The sequence below is a fragment of the Chlamydotis macqueenii genome, chromosome Z (assembly GCF_036417535.1).
Source record: "Chlamydotis macqueenii isolate bChlMac1 chromosome Z, bChlMac1.mat, whole genome shotgun sequence".
NCBI lineage: Eukaryota > Metazoa > Chordata > Aves > Otidiformes > Otididae > Chlamydotis > Chlamydotis macqueenii.
The window spans coordinates 65,087,364-65,110,936 of record NC_141593.1 but is presented as its reverse complement, the minus strand read 5'-3'; the positions used below and the strand labels follow the sequence as shown (position 1 = coordinate 65,110,936).

General features: G+C 38.8%; 1 protein-coding gene across 2 annotated transcripts in view; it reads right to left on the bottom strand.

Annotated features, from left to right (window-relative positions):
- Positions 1 to 23,573, bottom strand: part of DTWD2 (DTW motif tRNA-uridine aminocarboxypropyltransferase 2) — a 91,791-nt gene that overhangs the window by 14,345 nt on the left and 53,873 nt on the right. For both annotated transcript variants that reach the window (XM_086770486.1, XM_086770487.1), the window contains exon 4: positions 21,622 to 21,811. In XM_086770486.1, coding sequence (XP_086626612.1) covers positions 21,622 to 21,811 — 190 coding nt within the window. The remainder of the gene's footprint in view (positions 1 to 21,621; positions 21,812 to 23,573) is intronic.

The following is a 23,573-nucleotide window of genomic DNA, read 5'->3' as shown; positions in this document are numbered from 1 at the left end:
TACCAATTATCTTTACCTTTCAAGTCATTATAGAGCAGAAGAGATAAACTTTTAATGAAAACATATTTTCTTGCTATATCAAAAACTACTAAATTTAAAAAAGTCAACTCAGAAACAAAAATTTACTGTCAAAGCTTGCAGAGACTTCTACAGCCTACAGGTAACTAGACTCTCCCATGGTTATCAGTAAAATAACCATATAGATACAAAACATTTATAGAACAAGGCAGTGAGAACAACGTATTTTTCTTCCATCCGTATGAGGATGCATGGCTGAACACATACCACTTTCTGGGACCTGCACTATTACAACTTTCCCCACTTCAACTGTTGCTGGCTGGCCTTCATTGCCTTGGGTTCTGATTTGCCTCCTACCCACCTCCACTCCATCACCATATCTCCTTCCCTTGCAGAATAAAACTGGGCATTGTCCATTTACTTAGGTCCTATGGTAAAATTTGGTATTTAATCTCTCTCTGACGCAAACTGGAAATTGTGACAAATGAACACAGAGACAGGAAAACAAAAAAGATAACAAGGAGAGTAAGGAGACTGTAATAGAATGTATTTACTACCTGGCACTATTTGTTTTCTGGTCCTCATATGTTCACTTGCCCCAGTCCCATAACTGTGGAAGATGAAAGAGTGTCTTTTTCTCCACATCTCCTCAGCTAACTAAATAGGAAATTTTATAAAAATAATTCAGAAAGCAAACATCAGAAAAGGAATAAACTAAGATACAGCCAGATGACAATACCGATTCTTGCTATCTTGCTTGCTCTTTTGTTCTGGGTGTTTTCTGTATGGAAATTAATAGATGTTTTTATATTTCTGTTTTTACATTAAATGCAATCTTCTCTCAAGGTGTTCAGACAGTTGCCTATACAGCTTAAACTGTATTACACTCATGTCTGTGAGCACTAGCTGTATTGGACGGAAGTTTTTAACCTCCTGTAGAAGGACTCATCTAAATGGCAGATGACATTTCAGAATAGCTGTTTGCCCCAGCAAAGAAATTCTTCTGATTTTTGGACATGCTTTCAGAAACAGACTGCTACTCCTTCTTTAATCCTCTAGGCTTGAAAACAGCAAATCCCCAAATAAAGTTTTATTATCTAAACATACCAGAGGACTAGACCACAAAACCCACTTTCAGTTAAAAAGCATATCAATATAACTATTCACACACCTTTAACCATTACAGCCTGTCTAACAACTCATGCATGACTTCACCCATGATTAGTGGAAAAATAACAGAATTAATTTCAGCTTCTGCTCAACTATGTATGCTGTCAATTTTGTGTTGGTAATTCCAACATTGCTGCAAGTTGAACTGCTGGCAGAAGACTACTGCCGACTACAATTCGATGTCTCACAGCTGTTGACACTTCCTCATTTTATCCTATCTGCCACACACTTTGCCTTAAATCAGATTGCATTTTATTATTTCCTGTTTAGCATTTAATTTCTTATTTTCTCCCACAGTCTTCTCCTATCTATTACTCCAGTGGAACACTAGAATTGAAAAGCAGGTGGATCCGTAAAGGAACAGCTTTTAAAAGTTTATTTTTCTGTTATTTTAAACAGAAAAAGTGGCAAGAGTGTTTTCAGGCAGCTTTTTTGAAAAAAAGATCCCTTACCTTACCTTCCATAGTCCAAGTGCAGTGTTTTAATTTCTTACTGCTGACACAGTGAAGTCCTGCCAACAGTTCGAGCATCCCTTCACTCACTCCTACAGAAGGGTGACTCTCTGAAGAGTTCCTAGGATGAGAGCATTTCAAGCAAGTTGCGTGATGAAACTTACTTGCAGGCTCCCCTAAGCATCTGTGAACCCATCCTCACTCACCAGAGGCAGCACAGAAACCATGAGGCAAATCTATTAAGCACTACTCATAATGCACAGCATGAAGTTTTGACGAGAGCAACAAGGTATATTGGTAAAGAATTCTTAAAGCAGATGGTGATGCGACTGTCTTTGGTGAAGACCCAAACTCTGGAAACTCAGGCAGCAGTTTGCGTTGACAACTGCCCAGGTGTATTACAATATGGTCAGTGAACAATGGGAAAGAAACAGAAATGCACAAGTGTTTCATAAATGCATTATCACTCTGTCTTCCAAATCGTAACATACAGATTTGGCACATGTTTCTCAGAAGTCAAGAATAATGAAAAGTTCACCCTGCCTAAAACATTGCCAGAATTATTTTTCACTGGCTGGAGTTCAAGATAGCATATGACCTTGAAACGACAAATTTCTAGGGCCTTTTTAGAAGACAGCACATGAACTATGAACTACTAGTAACACTTTCAATTAACCAGTTTATAGGTCCAAGATCATAGCTTCCAGTCATCAGTAACACCTTTTGTAAGCCTTAACTTTCTATTGAAGACAACGAAGTTCTGAGGGCTTTTTGGAGTACTATGGAATTTTGAATTACCAATAAGCATTCTTAACTACCTGATTATATTGTTTGCAAATTGAAGCATATTTAGTGGGCTGTGCCTATCTTACTCATGGAGTGAGAATGTTACACAAAGGCCAGACAGAAAAGACTAAATATTCTCAGCAGGAACGATCCTTTCATAACTGCAGGACTGAGTAAGAACATTTGTGGTACCTTGAAACTTTGCAGCTTATTGCCACAAACAAATTCATAAACAAATAGACTTGAATGTCTTGCCTCAAAATGATTATGTTTACTTGCAAATGTACAATCTATTTTAGTAGTTTTAAAAGGATGCATTTTACCACAGGATTCCTAACATCTCATAAAAAGATAAGTAACTGGCTGTAAAAAAAAGGTTTAAAAATAAAGCATACAGTAGCATTTACCTCACGTACTAGCAGGTCACATTTTTTTCTAGTTCATTTAACAGTTCATTTCAAGCCCGTAATGCTGTGTAACAGAGAACACTTAACTCAATTGGAAAAATGGGGGAAATTGAACTTAAGAGAATGTTTAACTACTCTGGGAAGAATTTGGCTAGCATTCCTGAGGTAACAGCCCACCACTTATGGAAAGATATCACAAAAATTTCTGTGTTGTTTTTGATTTGTTTTGTTTAACTGAGTTGAAAACACTTCAGTAAAATAGCATTTCCAGCCACAGGAGCTCCCAAAATTCATCTTCCCTGGTACAGAAGTGAGAATATGTGCATGAAACTAAAAAACTGGTATCATTTGAGAGCAACCTGCTGATTGTTTTTTTTGCACTCAGCACCAGCCATTTGAAACAACCTGTCTCTAAGAGAAGACTTTGTGCCTTCCATCTTGTCACCTATTGCACGTGTCTCCTCAGTCACTCCCACACTGGCTGCTTGGAGCAGCCCAATGAAGCTGGGAAGGCACCTCCCCACTTCACCCATTGGACACAGGTGCAGACCCTTGCGCTGCTCCCTGAGCAGCCTTTCTGACCTTCTCTGGGAGTTGTTAAAAGGTGAGGTCCCAGCACAGTGATGAAGAAATTCAGTTTATTGAAATTACAGTAAAATCAGTAAAACCACCTTGCCTGCAAAAAAAAAATTCATACAGAAGTGACAGAAGAAAAGGAGATACTATAAACAGGCTGAAATGCTTGGACTACAGAGAAAGAGGCAAATCAGGTCTGTGGAAAAGAGGCATACCTCTGGAATGGCAGGACTGTATTCAAACCTGAAAAACTAACAAAGTAATGCTACAAATAAGGCAAGCCCACATATACAACCCCAGCAGTAATGAAAGAGCACGGCAGGGTTCTGCTCCCTGCAGCTGTGTTTTTCTCAAACCTTGTTTAATGGCATTAGCTGACAGCGTGGCTCCAGCTCACTCTTAATGGCAATTTCACAGGAAATTTGTCTCTCCTCCTTAATTTAGCCACAGAGCACAGCACCAAAATGAGAGCAGCTCTGCCGTCTGTAGATCATCATGCATTGCACAAAAGATCCAGCCTTGCATTAGAAAGTATGACTACAGAATATTCCCCACAATAACTGCAAGAACCATTGTCCACCTAATCTTCAGTTTAACCATTTTGCAAAAGCTGAAGCGTGGATGGCTCTGTGTTACTAGAACTTGCAATGGGGACACTTTTACTCCTCTTCAGCCTTGCAAGACATTCCAATTAATTGGATTTTCCCAGTTATTCAGATGGTATAATTAAAAAAAAAAAAAAAAAAGAAAAAAAAACCAACTTCTATAGAACAGTTATCTAAAAATAAATCTATGGCAATCCACCTGCAGTTCACATCAGGATCATTGAAATGAAACTGGAAACTACTTTAAAATCCTTTGTTATTTGTTTTTGGTTTGGTTTTTTTTTTGAGGTTAAACTACCTGAAATTCCTTTTATTAGTAGGATGGTTCTGTATTTTAATAAAGAAATCTGTACTAAGAAAAGTTGAAATTACTTTTCTGAGACAAAAAAAAGAAAACATTCTAGACAACCACAGACCATGGAATAAACAGTGTTTTGTTTTTGCCTCCATATGCACCTGTCCATTAGGACCTACAAAAATCTGTTGTAATAAAAATTAAATTCCTCATACATAATTTTTGTGTATTAAGTAAAGAAAGAAGATACCACTAATAGTCATCTACTCCCTTTTTAGAGCTATAAGCATTTCTTGTCCAAGGGACTTCAGCATTTGAACTCCAAATTTATCTGTTTCACTCAGTGATGTGTGATCTAACTGTAGCAATTGCTACTATAAAAATACAAATGCTTAACTAACTGCAAACAATAAAACTGACAGATGTATGAATTGACAGATGGATAAAGCATGAGATTTACAAAGTTCTTCAATCAATTTTATCAATTCCTCTGCTTACTTCTGACCTTGCTGAAGTCCCTTATGCTGCATAAAATTCTTTTTCCCAGTCTATGAAGTGACACGGTTGCCCTCTTACTTTGAAACAATGGGCTGTTCAGACAGAAAGCAACTGCTGGAAGCTCACAGGCAATGTAAGAACTGATCCTCTGTTTTTAGATAACAAGAATTTTTTGGGGGGTTCAGAAGTTAATCACATCTTCTCCCACTGCCTTCATCTCCCACATACCTCATCACAACAAAACTTGTATTTCAGGATTTGCAAGAGAAGCTTTTGCATATGTTGCAAAAGACCTTGAACTAGTCACCAAGGCTGTAAAATTGGTAAGGTAAGATTTATAGCTGACACGACCAAGATTACTCAGCTGGAATGGACTCAAGAACATTGAGTCAATACATTACAATATTATATTACAATTTAATGTAATATACACTGTCCAATGCTGGTCTACAAAGTCTCCAAAGACTGCATGTTGAGAGTCTTGTAGAAAGTTCACCCATCACTACACTTGATTACTACTACTTAACAGAATGTAAAATAATTGAAATCTCACTTCTCACACACTTCAAAAGGGGTAAAATCTAGGATTTTTGCACTGAATATTAAAAAAAAAAGAAACAACTGTAGTCAAGAATTGTTCATGTGTCTTTGGTGAAGAGATTACAAAGCAGAATGTATTTCACCCACAATGGTATTGCCTACGGACATACCGATTTAATAACTCCAAATCTCATCCTGAATTTTTAATATAGAATCATAGAATCACAGAATAGTTTGGGTTGGAAGGGACCTCTAAGGCCAGCTAGTCCAACCCCTCTGCAATGAGCAGGGGCATCTCCAACCAGATCAGGTTGCTCAGAGCCCCGTCCAACCTGGCCTTGAATGTTTCCAAGGATGGGGCATCTACCACCTCTCTAGTCAACCTGCTGCCAGTGTTTCACCACCACCATCATAAAAAATTTCTTCCTTACATCTAGTTGAAATCTACCCTCTTTTAGTTTAAAACCATTACCCCTTGTCCTATCACAACAGACTCTGGTAAAAAGTTTCTCCTCATCTTTCTTATAGACCTCATTTAAGTACTGAAAGGTCACAATAAGGTCTCCCTGGAACCTTCTCTTCTCTATCTGTATCTAAAGTCCAAAACATACATAGATAATGTAAACAGATACTTGAGTTCTGCCCTGAAACGAGAAAATCTTTTTAAGTAAATGCAAGTATTACTAACAAATGCCCAAGTTCACAGGCTCAAGGACTGCAAGAAAGCCACTACTTACACTATTGGGCAGTTTCTTACATGAATATTTAGTAATTGCTCAGTGGTATGAGAAAGACTGTGGAATAAAAATTTAAAACTAACAACTAAATTCTGCTATTCTTTAGTTGCACAGTAAAATACAAAATAAACTCAACTTAAATGTAATTGATTTGTCATACCAGTAAGAGAAGCAAACTCCAGTCCTAATTTTTCCTCTTAAATGCGGAGAGCTACCTTTAGAATTTTGCTTTTAAAAATAAAACACATCTAGTTGTCCCCTTGATTTATAATTAACGCTGCAGTACCACCACTCCTCTAGAATGGCTGCAAAGTGTCATTATCAACAGCCAGAACTTTCATGAAAAAATCTGAAACAAAATAGCTTCTGTAAAAGATTTTAGCCTTATGGACTTACAGGTGGTGAGGTCAAAAAAAAGGTTTGCCTCAGCTTTCTCATAAGCTGAAGAGAAAAGACTTTAATAAAATAAACAGTTATTCTAAAAATAAAGTGGTATGAGGAAAGGTGGTGAAACATAGCTTGCATAGCTTGGAGTGGAAATCTAACCTCTCTAGATATGTGAAAGTATAAGCAAAAACACAGCCAAAACCATGCAGTACTAGAGGAATAATCAGAGACTGTAATAATCTTTGAGATTACGTGGAGATGTTCAGGCTTTCTGATGCCGACACTCTCCAAGTCTTCACTGTTGACTGGGTGAGATGGCGATGAGGCATGATTGTCACAGAATCACAGAATAGTTTGGGTTGGAAGGGACCTTCAAAGGTCCAACCCCCCTGCAAGAAGCAGGGACATCTCCAACCAGATCAGATTGCTCAGAGCCTCATCCAGCTTGGCCTTGAATGTTTCCAGGGATGGGGCATCAACCACCTCTCTGGGCAACCTCTTCCAGTATTCTACCACCCTCATTGTAAAAAACTTTTTCCTTATATCCAGTCTGAATCTACCTCTTTTTATTTTAAAACTATTATAGTGTATAGATCAACAAAATGATAATTATGATTTTAAATGACATAGCCCTCACAACAAATGCTCATATAGACAGCCTGCTTTGCACCAGTTGAAATAACTTCTGACTGTTAGTAATTGCTTTTCTCTAAGGGTTACTGCAAATAGATGTTTTCAAGACTGATCAAAAACTCCAGCCTCCAAAATCTCTAAATATTCACTAAAATTACTGCAGACAGTGCTTGCTAAAACCTATGTATAACAATCAAAGTCTGTACACATGCATTCTTGGAATTTTTGGGTGCTTCTGACATATATTCCCAAATTGGTGTTTGGGACTTTCACTTCTCTTGCAGGAAAAGAAATACACAAATTTTCAATTGTTAAAAATTAGTTACAGTAACTCAGATTTACTTATGATTCTCTGATCTCAAAACTACCTCTCATTTTTTAAAAGCTCAAGCAAGACTGCACACAGAAGTGTTAAAAGTCTTTAAAAGTCACACCCTGGGCTCTGAGGAAGCTGTTTAAGAAAATAAATCCCATCTCAGGGATGGACAGATGAGGGGGGACTGAGAGGAACAGCATGAGAGATCACAAGCAGAATCTTAACTCGTCTATCAAAATATCAACTCACTTGAGGACTAACGCTTGGACCAGTACAAGCATATGCTCACAAATGTTTGGCACTAGTCAAGCAGATTTAAGCATACAGTGCAAGCTGAACTGAATGGTAAACCTCAAGGGTTAAAAACTTGCTGTAAGAAACCAGATTTTAGCTCATGATACCAATTTGCAACAAAGGAAGTATAAGGAAAACAAAATAGATGCGTCAGAAATTGTGAAGGCATGATGGGAAAAGAAAATAAGGTGTTGAATATTTGAATAACAGCAATGCTGTGATGAATGTATAAACAGACAGGATGATTTGTCAGCATTATGCTACTGACATTATTATGCCCGTTAAGTAGCAGAGGAGTGCATCAACAAAGAATTACAGAGTCAAAGTGAACACGAAGCTAACCTCAGCCTCAAACTATGCCCACTCATGCACAAGCAGGCATATCATTCAGATTTACAGTGATTTAAGCTAGAAGCAAAAAGTTAACACAACTTGTGCAAATAATAATATTACAACTGGAATATTCTAACTTCATGAAAATACACTGTCTCTTCTGACATGTTTAGGAAGTATCTTGTGACTGCAAAATGTCAAGGAATTACAGGTTATTAGGTTTTAAATGTTATGCATAACAACACAGGAAGAAAAGGCAAAATAATTAAAGTGAACTCCACTTTATGCCCCCTTCCTGACTGTCTGAAATCATATTTCTCTTGACTGTTGGCTAGCTTGACATTAGCTTAAAATTACAGAGAAATACCCACAGTTTTCATATGTCACTGTACAGTTTAAATTATTTTTTAATACCTGAATACCAGTATATTAATTCCTCCCCTACCCCAATTCTCAAAATCAAGTGTGTGGTACTTTTCAACATTTTTAAGGGATGGATAATTCTTTTCTTCTACAACTTCACAGCAAAGTATAATGATCCCAAGGAGATTTTCATTGTCTATTTAAAGAAAGAAAGCAAGATACTGAGTCATAGAAATAATCCATTCAGCTTTTGCATAGTAGATGCTTGGATTTACAACAGTGGCCCAGAAACACACCTAAATAAAACTGATTCACATATTACCTACTTTTGATAAGACAGTAAGCACATGGGATAAGTTGCCTACATTTTTATATGTATGTTTGTCACTAGGTTAATTTTTTCAACCTTTTTTTCATGCTGAAGTAGTAGAAGGTCAAATGGTTTTTTTAGCCATCTGTTCCCACTATGCTATGCTTATCTTCTCATAAACAGAAGCAGCTTCACCCACAGTGCTCTGTGATTGCTTTGTACAATATACCACCAGCCTAACTGTGCCGAGCGTGCCTGCTGTGCAAACCAGCTCATTCTTCCCTCCGAACTAATTGCATCCAATGCTCTAAGTTAACAGAATACTTTTTCTGTATCACCTTTGCAAACCACAACAGCTGTTGCAAGAAAGCCTGCAGTGCATACTCTAATGCTTGTGGCCTCTTCCTCAGTTGCAGCTGTACAAAACATCCTGGGATAATGTGCTTCTCTAGAGGGTGCCTGCTTATGGAGTACAAGATACAATCAAAGTAATCATATTAAAAACTGTAAAGTCACCTTAAGCCATGCATCTCACAACTTTCTGCTATAAAGTTTGTCAAAACTCATGCTTTGTCATTTGTAAAAATTCCAAACAATAAGAATGATTATGGATCAAGACACAAACCTAAATCTTTCTGATAAAGTTCAGATTGTTAGATTCATAAATGTATTTCCTTTGGGACTTTCTGGAAAAGCTCAATTGAAATTTCTTCAAAGATTATTTTCAAAGAAAAAAGCTCTGCTGACTGAGCTGTTGATTAAAAGAACTTTTTTTTATTGAAGATCTTTAGATTTCAACGCTGATTCAAAACAACAACAAAGATTAGTAAAGTATCCTGTAGTATCTTTAAAATTATTTAATATAGCAATCTCTATTACTCAAAATCAGTGAAGCTGTGAAGGAATACAATTAAATGTGATCTTCTAACGCCTCCAGTTTATTGTGTGTTTGTAGTATGTCTTGCAATTAAGAATTGCTAACGTCTTCATTACTAAAATAGCTCTTTTCTAACTTCGCTGAAGAATTTTAGTTATAACAGTTCCTTTTCCTTACAGAAAATGCCTGCAGGAATTGTATCCTCTTTTCCTTTAATATTCCTTTTCTTTATATATTGCCATATCTACCTCATTCTCTTTCTGGGACAAAAACTTGCTTTCTTAAATTCCAAGTATAATGACATTCCACTTATTTTAATCTTGCAAAACTGCATTAGCAACCCAAAGTTTCGAAACATGAAACAAAAACTCCTTATTCACACTCCTTATTTACAGAGTATTTAAATATCTACTGTAATGCAGGAAAACAGGAAATAATGTAGAAATAGGAAAAAGCCAGAAAAACCCTACCGTATTGGCCACAGTGTCTCACTCAATGAGAAACATGAAACAGAACACAGTCACAGAGTGAACAAAATTTAATCCATAAGACTGCTGGTGTTTTCTTACAGACAGTTTTATTATAACCTTTTACCACCTGATTGCTAATTTTAATGATTTAGAAGTTATAGTGGATTGCATAAGTAGCTCTAGTTCATTTCAGCACAAAATGACCAAATGAGTTTAATACACAGTGCTTAAATGTAGCCTTTGCACTGCTCCATGCTCAACTGGTGTCTTCATTGAGCACTACTGGTCTCATAGATGACTGCTTGCAGTTATAGCACAAGCTCTGATGTCGTACTGTAGTACCACGACAGCACAAACAAAGTTGAAATAACAGGCAAATCACTAAATGTAACCCTTAAATTTGATCTAAGACACTAAAGCCAGTTAAGTCACACTTCAACATGGGAAAACATTTTTATTTTTTTTTCCTGCAGGAAGCTATTTCAGCATTTGAGAACTCCAACAATGTCACTAAACCAGCTTCATATGATTTGAATAATAGCAAGTATCAACTAGCATATAAAATAAAAATCAAACCAAATATTTATTTTAGCTTTGGTATATTTAATAACAACCAAAATATACATCATAGCTTAAAAAAGTATTTTAATATACTTACTAAGTTAATACTCCAAGAGTCATTGTATTTTTCTTTTTCACTAATAATTTAAACCCTTTAAAGCAAGAGTTGCAAGATAATTCCAATTAAAAGGGTAGGGACAGGAGAATATTATCTTCCTTTAAAAAAAAAAAAAACAGATAAAAAGTACAGAGTGTTAACTCGGGCTATAACTGCAACTGTTAAAGGCTGTGATCCATGCAACGCAGAATTCAGGTATGCACAAAGAAGCAAATCTGCTAGGAATGTTTCTGATATTCCTGCTGTCTGGTCATATTTTTTCCCCAACAGCTTAGTGTATGATCATTTGCATCACTGCTTCATAACTCAATGCCTCAGAACTTTCTCAGAAAGAAAGTCTGTGACTCACCCCAGTGATAAACTGTATCTGATAGTTCACTTCTGCAAAGTCTTAAACCCTCTATATATGTGCACACTGCAAGGGAGTGAAGGTACACAGAAGCCTGTTAACAATTAGCATCTGGAAGATTGATTCTTGAACATTCAGGGCTATCATGTAGTAACAAGTTTTTATCCATGATCACGTACAGAGGGGTCCAGATGACCATCACCACACTTAGCTTTGCTCCTACATCTATACAACTTCATACAAAACAAAACATTTTAAATCCAGCAAATCATTCTGGGCACACATAGATGTGATTTATATCTGGTCTTCTGCTGTAATAGCTTCCTACAGTAAGAGCAGATTTGTTTGTAAATAGCAAATCTTTTGCTTTTCCTGTAATACACAAATACAATTTAATATCTTAGTGAAAACTAACATAATAGTAGAGTAAATCTAAAGTAAAGCAGTAAACTAGTTTTTACTGGATTTTTTAATACTTACTAAATATCAGTATTTCTTACAAAATTATGAATGTTTTGGAAAAACATTTCACTCAAAATCACAGAGCTAAAGAAGAAAGCTTAAGAAGAATTAATTCTAATTGGACTTTTTTTCAGAATATCAGTTCTAAACAGTAACAGTCTCTCTCTGCCTGCCACCTTATTATTAGTATCATTCCACTCTGAAAAAATAATTCATAGTCTTTAATGAAGAAATATTATTATGTCCTATCATTGTTTTAGAAACAAATACGTATCCAGACAGATGTGTAGGGATAAGTGTAAGTATCAACTGCGGTGGGAACAATGAGAATATCCAGCAAATGTTTACTATTTCAGTTTTGCACTGAAGCTCATCTCTATCACCATTTAGTGGTACTACCTCAAAAAGCTAAAACCGTTTCATGCAGCTTAGTCAATGCTACTGCTCACTTTTCCAAGAGTTTCTTGGCATAATACCTTACTTTACTTTCATTACACTCTTTTCACTCATCCTACCACTTTTTCCATTCCATTTTGCATCAGGCAGAATGTCAGAATTTTAGAAGAACTACTTATATGTTAAATGATCCATAACTTTTCTGTCCATTATTTTAATAAAACAAACATTTTAACAGCCTCAGGGATGCTAATTACATTTTAGACTCTACTACAAGGCCTAAAAAAAATCAGGCAGGTAAAATGCCAAAATACAAATGTATTTAGTCCACTTTCCTCTGATTTTCAGTAAACACTCGGACCATATGAGCACTCACACAGCTAGGTTCAATTCAGTTAGTACTCAATGGCATTGGCTTAACTCACTGTTTACCAGGATCGTAACCACACTTACACAGCACTTGCTGTGACCCCACACTGCTGTGGTGAGATTGCTAGTTAAAACTGATGACTAGTTTAAACTGATAGCTTCAAAACTATCTCAAGCACATACACACAATGAGGAAAACAACCCTCTCAAGTGTAATGCAGATACAATTTTAAGATTCAAAGTGTCAATACTTGAAAATGGAATTAAACACTGGAGTCTCTTCAGACTTGAAGGGTGCATCATCTTCAATATTTGACTACTATCTTGTCTAGCACTGCAATTGTTCTTATCTGTTCTCCCTGGAGAAAAGAAGGCTTAAGGAGGGTCTCATCACAGTATCCTAGTACTTTAAAGGACAGCTACAAAGAGGGCAGAGGCTCTCTTTTCACAAGGACCCACATTGAGAGGACAAGGGGCAACAGGTACAAGTTGCACTGGGAGGGATTTCATCTCAATACAAAAAAATTTTTTACAGTGAGAAGTATCAATCAGTGTAACAGCCTCCCCAGGCAGATGGTAGAGAACACATCACTGGAAGTTTTCAAGATATGACCAGACAAGGTGCTACATAATCTCACCCAGGCTTCCTTTCCCACAAAGGGTAGACTAGATAATCCTTCAAGGTCCCTTCCCACCTGGACCGTTCTATGATTCTGGTCCACGAGACTTTTGCAGGAGCTCCCATGTGAAAGAAGCCAACCATAGCATGAAGAAGTGGTCTCACATGGAGAACCAAAGAAGTTAACTATAAAACATAAGAAAGTCTGAATGTATGGCAAGGCCTGAGTATTACAGACCTTGTAGTTCCCAGAGTCTATATGGAATAGTTCTGAATAATCACCTTTTATGATCCCTAACATTTCAGCCATGTATTCTTTCATTCTTGCCATTAGATCAAATCACTCAGATAACCCAAAAGGCCTAAGAGAACATTATATACTTCTGACAAAAACTAAAATGTTGAAACCATTTGGATTTCAAAAATTAAAGAATTTTAAGGAATTTATTTTTAACATTAAGTTCTGATAATGTACAGACCATATGAATAACTTAACTTCTGTCCTCTCAGACACTTGTTGCAATCAGAAATAAGTAAGGCAGAATCTGGATGACTAGTAAGTCAGCAGGGTATATATTTTTTCACAGAAATGTTTCTTGTGAGGTGTTTCTGATAGGCATCTCAGGTGATGTTCTAGTTACATTAGTGTGACAAAATTAATGTTTTTGTAATATAGACGATTAAGTAAAAGGAGAACTTATCCTGGAGTATTTTATATAAAACTCATTATAAACTCATTTTCTGCACTTTATTTACTCAACGCTATGCTTGCCAGGTTAAAATAAATATTTTAGTTCTACGCATAATACAGATTCTTCTTATGTCCCTGCATTTACATTATGAATATACACAATTTTGCTCTTTGGAGCAGCACATTTTTGAGTTTAAAGAATTTTTCAACTATTGGACAAGACTAGATCAACTATCTCTCTTTTCTTTTTTTACTGCTCAATGAATTCTGCTGGTTTCTACATGTCCTGGTTTCAGCTAGCATAGAGTTAATTTTCACCTGAACCAGGAGAGGAACTGGAGCTGGTGGCACCTGTGGCTGGGATGGTTTCCCCAAATTAGCCCAAGGGCTGTTCCATACCTCATGACATCATGCTCAGTATATAAGTGAGGAGGGTGCTGAGAGGACATTCTGCTAATTGGGAGGAAGCTGGGTATTAGTATCCACCATCAGCTGTTGTACTGTAAATTACGTACTTAAGTATTTTCTGTTATTGGGGGGGGGGGTTTGTTTGCTTGTTTTCCATCTCTGTTTCCTTTTCTTCTGTTGTTCTTTTAAACTTTTTTTTTTAATCTCAATTTATGAGTTTTGCCTTCTTTCCTTTCCTGATTCTCCTCCCCATCCCACTGGAAGGTGCAGAGAGTGAGCTAGAAACTGCGCTAAGCAGGGCTAAACTATGACAATACATGATTGAGTATCTTCTTTACACCCATTTAAATAAAAGTTATGGTTCAAAGGCAAAAGAGAACAAAATTCCAGCATTAAGTTGTTTAAAGCAAGTATCTAGAAAATACTTTATTTCCAGTATTCTTCCCAGATGGAAATAGGACTTCATGCCATGTTACTTAATTCCCTTTATTATTCTCAAGAGTTATCTGCAGTAATCAACCATTGTTTCACTAGCTGGTAAGCTCATTATTTATTCTTCTCAGCAATAATACGCTAGAGTGAAGCAGAGAGAAATAAGTGTTAATAAGGAATAAAGTGAAATGAGACAAATATCATTACCGAAAAAATTCAGATACCATAGTAAAATTATATGCAAAATTTTATCTTTTTTCCAAACAAGGAAATATTGTAAATTTCTTTTAGGCGCAGCAATTTTTATTTCAATAGGTCAACAGAATCTAAATTTAGCTTACATATTTGTACTCATTAGAGAAAAATCAAATTTCACAGTTTACAGTAGGGGATAAGAAATAGGTTCTACCATCGCAATTATTATTAGGAAATTTAAGCTAAGTAAGTAACAGCCCAGAAGCTACTGTCAACACCATAATGAAAGAGAAATCGAAGATGATACTGTCTAGAAGGGACAGATAACAAAATGGATTATCTACACACGGTCCTCTCTCACATCATAACGCCCCGATACAATCTGCCAAAAACACTGACTACAGGCAGACACAGGTAGTAGTAAAGTGCCATAAAGCAGCAATCATCTGGAATAAGCTCAAATAACTGATCTTCCAAAAATCAAAATCCACTACTGAAGTCAGCCTAACTGTCAGCAGGAGAAAAAGAAAATAAACCATCACCCAATGACCAATGATTTCTAAACAAATTCAACGACCAGATTTCAGCTTTATAATGGAAAGTGGCATGAACTTCAAACAAAGCTGAATTATGCACAACAGAAGTAAATAAGCCAGTTTTTAAATGACTGGACAAAAAAGTCACCTTTAGAAAACATGCAATGCGCCTCTGTTTGTTTCAGGTTTTGCGGAAGTACCTATCTTACATGTACCCACCGAGGGGAAGTTCTGTCAGTAGCAAGCACATAAGAGAAGGGAAGCAAAAAAGAGAGCCATCTAGAACACATAAGCTACTTCCCAAGTTAATTTTCACTAATCACAGAATAAACTAATAGAAAAGGCTGTTGTGGAATAGCAGGCTAGCATTTAGCTGCAACCATTGGATCTTATCTTTGAAGATATTAATCTGTTTCTCCTGGGGGCTGGGGGGAGTGGGGAAAAAAAAAAAACAGGAACAATTAGTGTCTTTGGAAAACAAAGCTAGAATTATTTTTGCAAGTTTTAAAAGGAACAGACAAGAATGATGACCTTTTTTTTTCCTTTATCTACCCCTCCTCCAAGTGAATAGATTAGGAAAAAGTGTTTTCTTCTGCTTTTTTAATTCAAGAATACGCACTGCAATTGAGAATAGCCAGTTTACAGAATTTGTAATTTTTTACTTTTGCTGGCAAATCTGGTAGGGTCCAACAGAAGAGATTATGAACAGAAACACTTTCTCACTTAAAGGCAAGCCATCCATCCGTGGTTAGGTGCCTCAGTGTATGACAAATCTTCTGCAGAATTTGAAGTGGGTTGCAGTGAAATAAATTTCATAAAATCTATTCATACAATTGCAGTTAAACTGAAATACATATTGAAATAAATCCCATAAGTTCCTAGATGTAAATTCCATCTGTTTCACCATCTTCCTCTGAAGGTCAAAACAATTTGAGTAAAATCTAGAATCTAGTCTTCTGTTTCACTCACACCAATATAACATAACTGCTACACTATAGTAAGAGCCTAAAAGCAACTCCTAGATTTGACAGAAAACAGATTTAATCCCCTAAAGCAAATTACTTATAAGACTTAGAGTAGCTTTTTTTTTTCAATTGGTAGCATGTTGACTAACAGTACTCCATTTAAACTATTCTAACATCAAAGCCACAAGGCTTTGGTTTTTAAGTCTGCACATTGCCACCTCATCACCCCTCCTGAAGAAGCAGTCATCCTTTTCACTGATCAAAAGGTGATCCAACAATTAAGAGAATTTTTTCTGATAGTAAAACTGTTGGTATTAATACTTTTTCTACAATATATTTTTAATAATGCCCCTGAAAAAAAATAGCAGCTTTGTCAACAAATTACATCTGGACAAATAATCTTAGTCTTATGGAAATACTTAAGAAATAGAAACAAAATCCTTGTTTATACCACCCAGTGGCTTGTAATTTTTATGTATGCTGAAAAATTTCCCTCTAAGTCACACTATTATAACAATATATGGGTAGAAACATCTTACAGGCATCACGCTATCTGGAAGAACTCAAGTTCAGGACAAAATTCTGTCCCATTTTGATCTCTGGCAAAACTGCTGACTTTGGACAGTCAAATTGAGCTAGCTGGTGGAAGCAAATATTTTAGAACACTTACATTTTTGTGAATTCACACCAAAAGCCTGCAGTCCTCAGAAATTTCAAAAAAGCACAACAAATGAGGGACGGCAAAGTAGTTATAAACCAGAACAAAGACGGGAGCCAAGACAGTTACTTAAGCAACAGCTGTGTTCATTGCATTTGACAGTTCGAGGTGTGCATCTCTTCTTTCAAAAGGACCAGAGGCTCTTCCTCCCTCCAGGAGTTCTGTGCTCTGCCACACCCCAGCTCCCTACCAGTATGACCATATGGAAACTGGTCAGCAGCAAATCACATATCTTATTATAGGAGCCAACCCAGGAGGAAACTTAAAGCAATGCTAGCACTAACCTTCAGACAGCAATTTGATTTCCAAACAAATTCAAACTTACGGTATTACAGATAAGTTCCAACCACAGGAGAAATATGTTTACCAGTTTTTCCATTAACAAGCATATGACAAAACTACAAAAAAAGTTATGTTTCCTTCCAAAGACTTACAAAGAATCCAACCAATAACATCTTCCAACTTCTGAATTTAGAAGAAATTGGTTATGAATGATGCAAAATGCAGATAAAAAACAGCAATGTGTGAAACTGGAGCCTTTCCTAGCAAATCTGTAATTTGAGCATTTAACCCAGACACACCATTGTAGTACATAAACAAATGTTGCTTGGTATGTTTCTATGACATAAATATAAATGAGTTCATTCTAATAACAGGAGAAAAACTTATTCAATAACAGCAACTGACTCATAAGAGATCGAGTTTTAACTTCAACACTTACATTGGGCACATCCTGCCACTCAAGTATCCACTAAAAAATTCCTTGAAAAGTAGTGTCATACCATTCATAATGCAGGAATGGTGCAGGAACCTACGTCCACTAATGTTATTAATACTGCATTATAATCCAGGGTATTTTCATTAGGGCAGTGGCAGTTGTAATAGTTGTGCAACCACAGCTTAACTGTTATTGGCAATTCAAGTTGATGGGTGCTGATGTTGCTAAGGAAAAAAAAAAAAAACACCAGAAAAAGCCAACGAAACCCCCAAACCACAGTTGGCCAGTATTTGTTCCGCTTAAATTCTAAGGAACACTTGCCAAAAGTAAAAAAATTTTTAATACGCTGGACACCAAATATGAGGGAAAGACTGTGATACTTTCATAGAATCATAGAATGGTTAGGGGTGGAAGGGACCTTCAAAGGTCATCTAGTCCAACCCCCCTGCAAGGAGCACGGACATCCCCAACTAGATCAGGTTGCTCAGAGCCGCATCCAGCCTGGCCTTCAACGTTTCCAGGGATGGGGCATCCACCACCTTTCTGGGCAACCTGTTCCAGTGTTCTACACCCTCATTGTAAAAAATTTTTTCCTTATATCCAATCTAAATCCACCTCCCTCTATTTTAAAATCATTACCCCTTGTCCTGTCACAACAGGCCGACTGAACAGCCTCTCCCCATCTTTCTTGTAGGTCCCCTTGAGGTACTGGAAGACCGCTATCAGGTCTCCCCGGAGCCTCCTCTTCTCCAGGCTGAACAGCCCCAACTCTCTCAGCCTGTCCTCATAGGAAAGGTGCTCCAGCCCTCTTATCATCTTTGTGGCCCTCCTCTGGATCTTCTCCAACTGGTTCAGGTCGTTCTTATGTTGGGGGCTCCAGAACTGGACACAGTACTCCAGGTGGGGTCTCACCAGAGCAAAGTACAGGGGGGGAATCACCTCCCTTGACCTGCTGGCCACGCTCCTCTTGATGCAGCCCAGGATGCGGCTGGCCTTCTGGGCCACCAGAGCACATTGTCAGCTCATGTTGAGCTTGTCATCCACCAGCACTCCTAAGTCCTTCTCCTCAGGGCTGCTCTCAATCCATTCCCCACCCAGCCTGTATTTGTGCCTGGGATTGCCACGACCCAGGTGCAGGACCTTGCACTTGGCCTGGTTGAACTTCATGAGGTTGGCACGGGCCCACCTCTCCAGCCTGTCAAAGTCCCTCTGGATGACATCCCTCCCTTCAGCGTGTCCACGGCACCACACAGCTTGGTGTCATCAGCGAACTTGCTGAGGGTGCACTCTATCCCACTGTCCATGTCACCGACAAAGATGTTGAACAGGGCCAGGCCCAACACAGACCCCTGAGGGACGCCACTCATGACCAGTCTCCACTTGGACATCAAGCCATTGATCACCACTCTCTGAGTGCGGCCATCCAGCCAACTCCTTATCCACCGAGTGGTCTATCCATCAAACCCATGTCTCTCTAAGTTTAGAGAGAAGGATGTTGTGTGGGACAGCGTCAAAAGCTTTGCACAAGTCCAGGTAGATGATATCTGTTGCTCGTCCCCTGTTCACCGATGCTGTCACCCTGTCATAGAAGGCCATCAAATTGGTCAGGCACGATCTGCCCTTGGTGAAGCCATGTTGGCTGTCACCAACCACCTCCTTGCTCTCCATGTGCCTTAGCATGGTTTCCAGGAGATTCTGCTCCATGACCTTGCCAGGCACAGAGGTGAGGCTGACCGACCTGTAGTTGCCCGGGTCCTCCTTGTTCCCCTTTTTAAAAATGGGGGTTATGTTCCCTCTCTTCCAGTCATCAGGGACCTCACCAGACCGCCATGACTTCTCAAATATGATGGCCAACAGCTTGGCAACTTCATCCGCCAGTTCCCTCAGGACCCGCGGATGGATCTCATCAGGTCCCATGGACTTGTGCACCTTCAGGTTCCTCAGATGTTCCCAAACCTGCTCTTCCAGTACAGTGGGTGGTTCTTCATCCTCCCAGTCGCTGCTTGCGCCTTTCACAGCTTGGGCAGCGAGACAAGAGCCCTTATCAGTGAAGACTGAGGAAAAAAAGTCATTGAGTACCTCAGCCTTCTCCATGTCCCAGGTAACCAGGACACCGGTTTCCTTCCAGAGGAGGGCTACATTCTCCTTGGACTTTCTTTTGTCCCCTACATACCTATAGAAGCATTTCTTGTTGCTTTTTATATCCCTGGCCAGATTCAATTCTGTCAGGGCTTTAGCCTTCCTCACCCGATCCCTGGCCACTCGCACAGCCTCTTTGTAGTCCTCCCAGGCTACCTGTCTCTGCTTCCACCCTCTATAGGCTTCCTTCTTTACTTTCAGTTGGTCCAGGAGCAACTTGCTCATACACGCAGGCCTCCTGGCCTTTTTGCCCAACTTGTTCTTCATGGGGATGCACCTCTGCTGAGCTTGGAGGAGGTGCTCCCTGAATGTGGACCAACTTTCCTGGGCCCCTCTTCCCTCCAGGGCCGCCTCCCATGGCACTTGGCCCATCAGGTCCCTGAAGAGGCCGAAGTTCGCTTTCTTGAAGTCTAGGGCGGAGAGCTTGCCATGTAGTTTCCTCGCTGCTCCGTGGATCTTGAACTCCACCATGTCATGGTCGCTGCAGCCAGGACTGTCCTTCAGTTTCACATCCCCCACCAGTCCCTCCCTGTTGGTGAGCACAAGGTCGAGCATGGCACCCCTCCTCGTCGCTCCTCTATAGCCTGCAGGAGGAAGTTGTCATCCATGCATTCCAGGAACCTCCTGGACTGCCTGTGCCCTGCCGTGTTGTCTCTCCAACAGATGTCAGGGTGGTTGAAGTCCCCTATGAGGACCAGGGCTTGTGACCGTGAGACTGCTCCTATCTGACTATAGAGTGCCTCGTCTGCTCGGTCCTCCTGGCCAGGCGGCCTGCAACAGACCCCCACCGTAACGTCCCCTGTCCGTCCCCGTCCTCTAATCTTGACCCGTAAGCTCTCTGTCAGCTCCTCCTCCGTCCCCAGGCGGAGCTCCACGCACTCCAGCTGGTTGCTGACGTAGAGAGTGACACCCCCTCCTCGTCTCCCCTTCCTGTCCTTTCTAAAAAGCCTGTACTCCATGTTGACACTCCAGTCGTATGAGTTGTCCCACCACGTCTCCGTGATGCCAACAAAGTCGTAGCCCTGGTCGTGTGTCCAGCTCTTCCTGTTTATTTCCCATGCTGCGTGCATTGGTATAGAGACACTTCAGCTGGGCCCCCAACAAAGCCGACCTCCTGGCTGGAGAGACAGGAGTTCCTTTGGACTGCAGTTTAAGTTCATTTGCACATACCCAAGATCCTTCCTCAGCTTCTGGACCCTCGGTGCTGGCACTGGCGCCATGCTGACAGCAGTGGGTTGAACTGTCCTCGCCCTCCCCCAGCAACACTAGTTTAAAGCCCTCTGGACGAGTCCGGCAAGCCTTTGTCCAAGCACACTCTTCCCCTTCTCAGTTAGGTGCACGCCATCTGCCCCTAGTAGCCCAGGCTTATCAAAGCACACCCCATGGTCTAGATACCCAAAGCCCTGGCTAGAGCACCACTCCTTGAGCCACGAGTTGACCTGCCAATAAGACGCTACAAAATTCTACCTTCAGCTTTCCTGTTACTGTAAAATACTTATGCAGGGTGAAAAAATGGTTATTTCATTGTATAGGTTCTAACATCTTAGGCAACAGGCAAAAATTTTCTACACTAATTTTTACAACCAGTTTTCAATTTTGCAGAAGCATAATTCACTATGAAATAAGATTCATTAACTCAGAACAAACAAAAATGAATTTGAAGTGACAAAGTGAAAATCTCCAATCTTTCTCACAATCTTATAGGTTGTTTTATTTAACTGTTCAAGTTTTCCTTATCTTGTCAACCAGTTACAGCTGAGAAGGAAAAAAAAGATGTCCACTATTTTCATCCTCACAGAAACACTCCCTTCTGGCTGGTCACAAAGTAAGCATCTATTAGATACACTTAAAATTTTTAATTTACGAATTATAACTCACCTGCTTGGGAAGCCGGAAGAGAGAATTTTTGTAAAATATATCTTTAGCCTGACTCCATGTTCCATCGATGATGATCATAACAGATGGACTGGAAGACATCACAGCAACTTCTTCCAAATTGGTTGCTTCAGCTCCCGGATACAAAATTAGAGTATCGGGATTTCTGCACACAGTTGCTAATTCAGGATACCTTCAATGCACAGACACACAAAATTATAATAATTACTAAAAGTTTTCACCACAAATATAGAGTTCCAGATATTCCAAGCTACTAACTCCAACTCATCTTCAAAAAAAAGTCCATCGCTCAGGTACCATTTTCTCTTCCTAGTGCCTCAAAAGTTGTTGGTTCTCCCTCAGCTCCTAAGGCGGGGAGGAAAAAAACCACCGACAAAAGTAATCAATGAAAGCTTGATAAAGCAATATATCAGGAATATTTTCTGATGCTTTAATGATTAAGTTTCTAATGCATATTTGAACCAAAGATGTTTTGAATTGCTTACCAAAATTTAACATATGTATTCCAGCAAAATTTGTTCAAGCTTTTGGCACAAAAATACTACAATCATCCCATTATTGAATCTTGTATATATAAAGAACATCGGTCTATATAAAGATTCACGGTCCACATGTACACAACTTTTTTGATAAGTCTACCATCTTAATTTATCTTTTTTTTTTCATTGCAACTTCTAGTTACAGTTGCCAAACTTGTACATTCTCTTCTTCCTTCCTGTTGGCTTCTACCAAAGAAATAACTACCGTCTATTAAATGTTCACTTAATGTACATGGAAATTCCTGAAGTTTTTGCAGGACACCACTGTAAGTTAGTTCATAAAAACCTCCGAAAGGCATTGTCATTTAAGTAGCATTAGAAGCCTCAAAAACCACCTAATCAAGTAGGCTGGTAAAGGAGAATCTGAGAAAAAGCTAGTCTTGTAACAAAGACTGCATGACTTGTCTTGAATAAATTTCAGCAGTATCATAATGTCTTCAGAACTGCCTCAATCAGTAAGCACAAAGAAATATAAAGCAAAGGCTGTCTGTCTGAAGTATGTGGCAAAGAATAAGAAATTAATTCTGCATAATATCTCAGAGGTTATAAAGAATAACTGATGTGGTAGGAGGAGAAGAGCAATATGTAGTTGAAATAGCGTGTGACTATTTGTGCTCTGAAGTGGAAAGGGAAGTCAGTTTAACTTATCAGAGAAAATAAAAGTGTAAAAGAATAAAGTTTGCAATAGCCAGCAAACAAAGTGGGCTCTCCACTCTACTGATCAAGAACCACCAGGTGCCAGAGCATGGACAGACACAGGCAGGATGCAGATATGTAAGTTCACACAGAGGAACTGCTAATGCCACTGTGACCCCCAAGAGTTGGGCACCTGCACCAATCCAAAAATTAATCAAGAATCTTCTTTCTTCAGAGAGGAACAAAAGGAAAAAAAAAAAGTTCAGGAAGAAAGAAAGGGTTAATATTGAGGTGTAGTTCAAATCTGTGCATTCCATTATCACTATCTGGAGATGTATGTGAAAATGTTCTCAGTGTTAGGTTCAGACAAAATTGCGGTGCCCGAGACATTGAGACCTTGAGCTTAAGACTCCTAAAGGGCCATATGGGAAATATCTGAAATGAAAGAGGAACTGCATTCAGAGTACCAATAAGCCCAGAACTAGTATTCCACTATTTGACCATGCTCGCCCTCCCAAGCACAGTCCACACTGACTCAATACTATGTGGTTCATTACTGTCAACATTATTTACTAAAAAAAAGAGTAAAGATCTTTCCTTCCAAAATTAACAGTAAAATAAGTGTAAATAGAGACAAGACATCTGTAAGCTAAGTCTGTGGCAAACAGAAATACATGGAAACCTCTCTGTCGACTCTTTTCTTAAATCTTACTCACCTCATGGTAATTTGGTATCACTTTAGTTTAACCACGAATCATG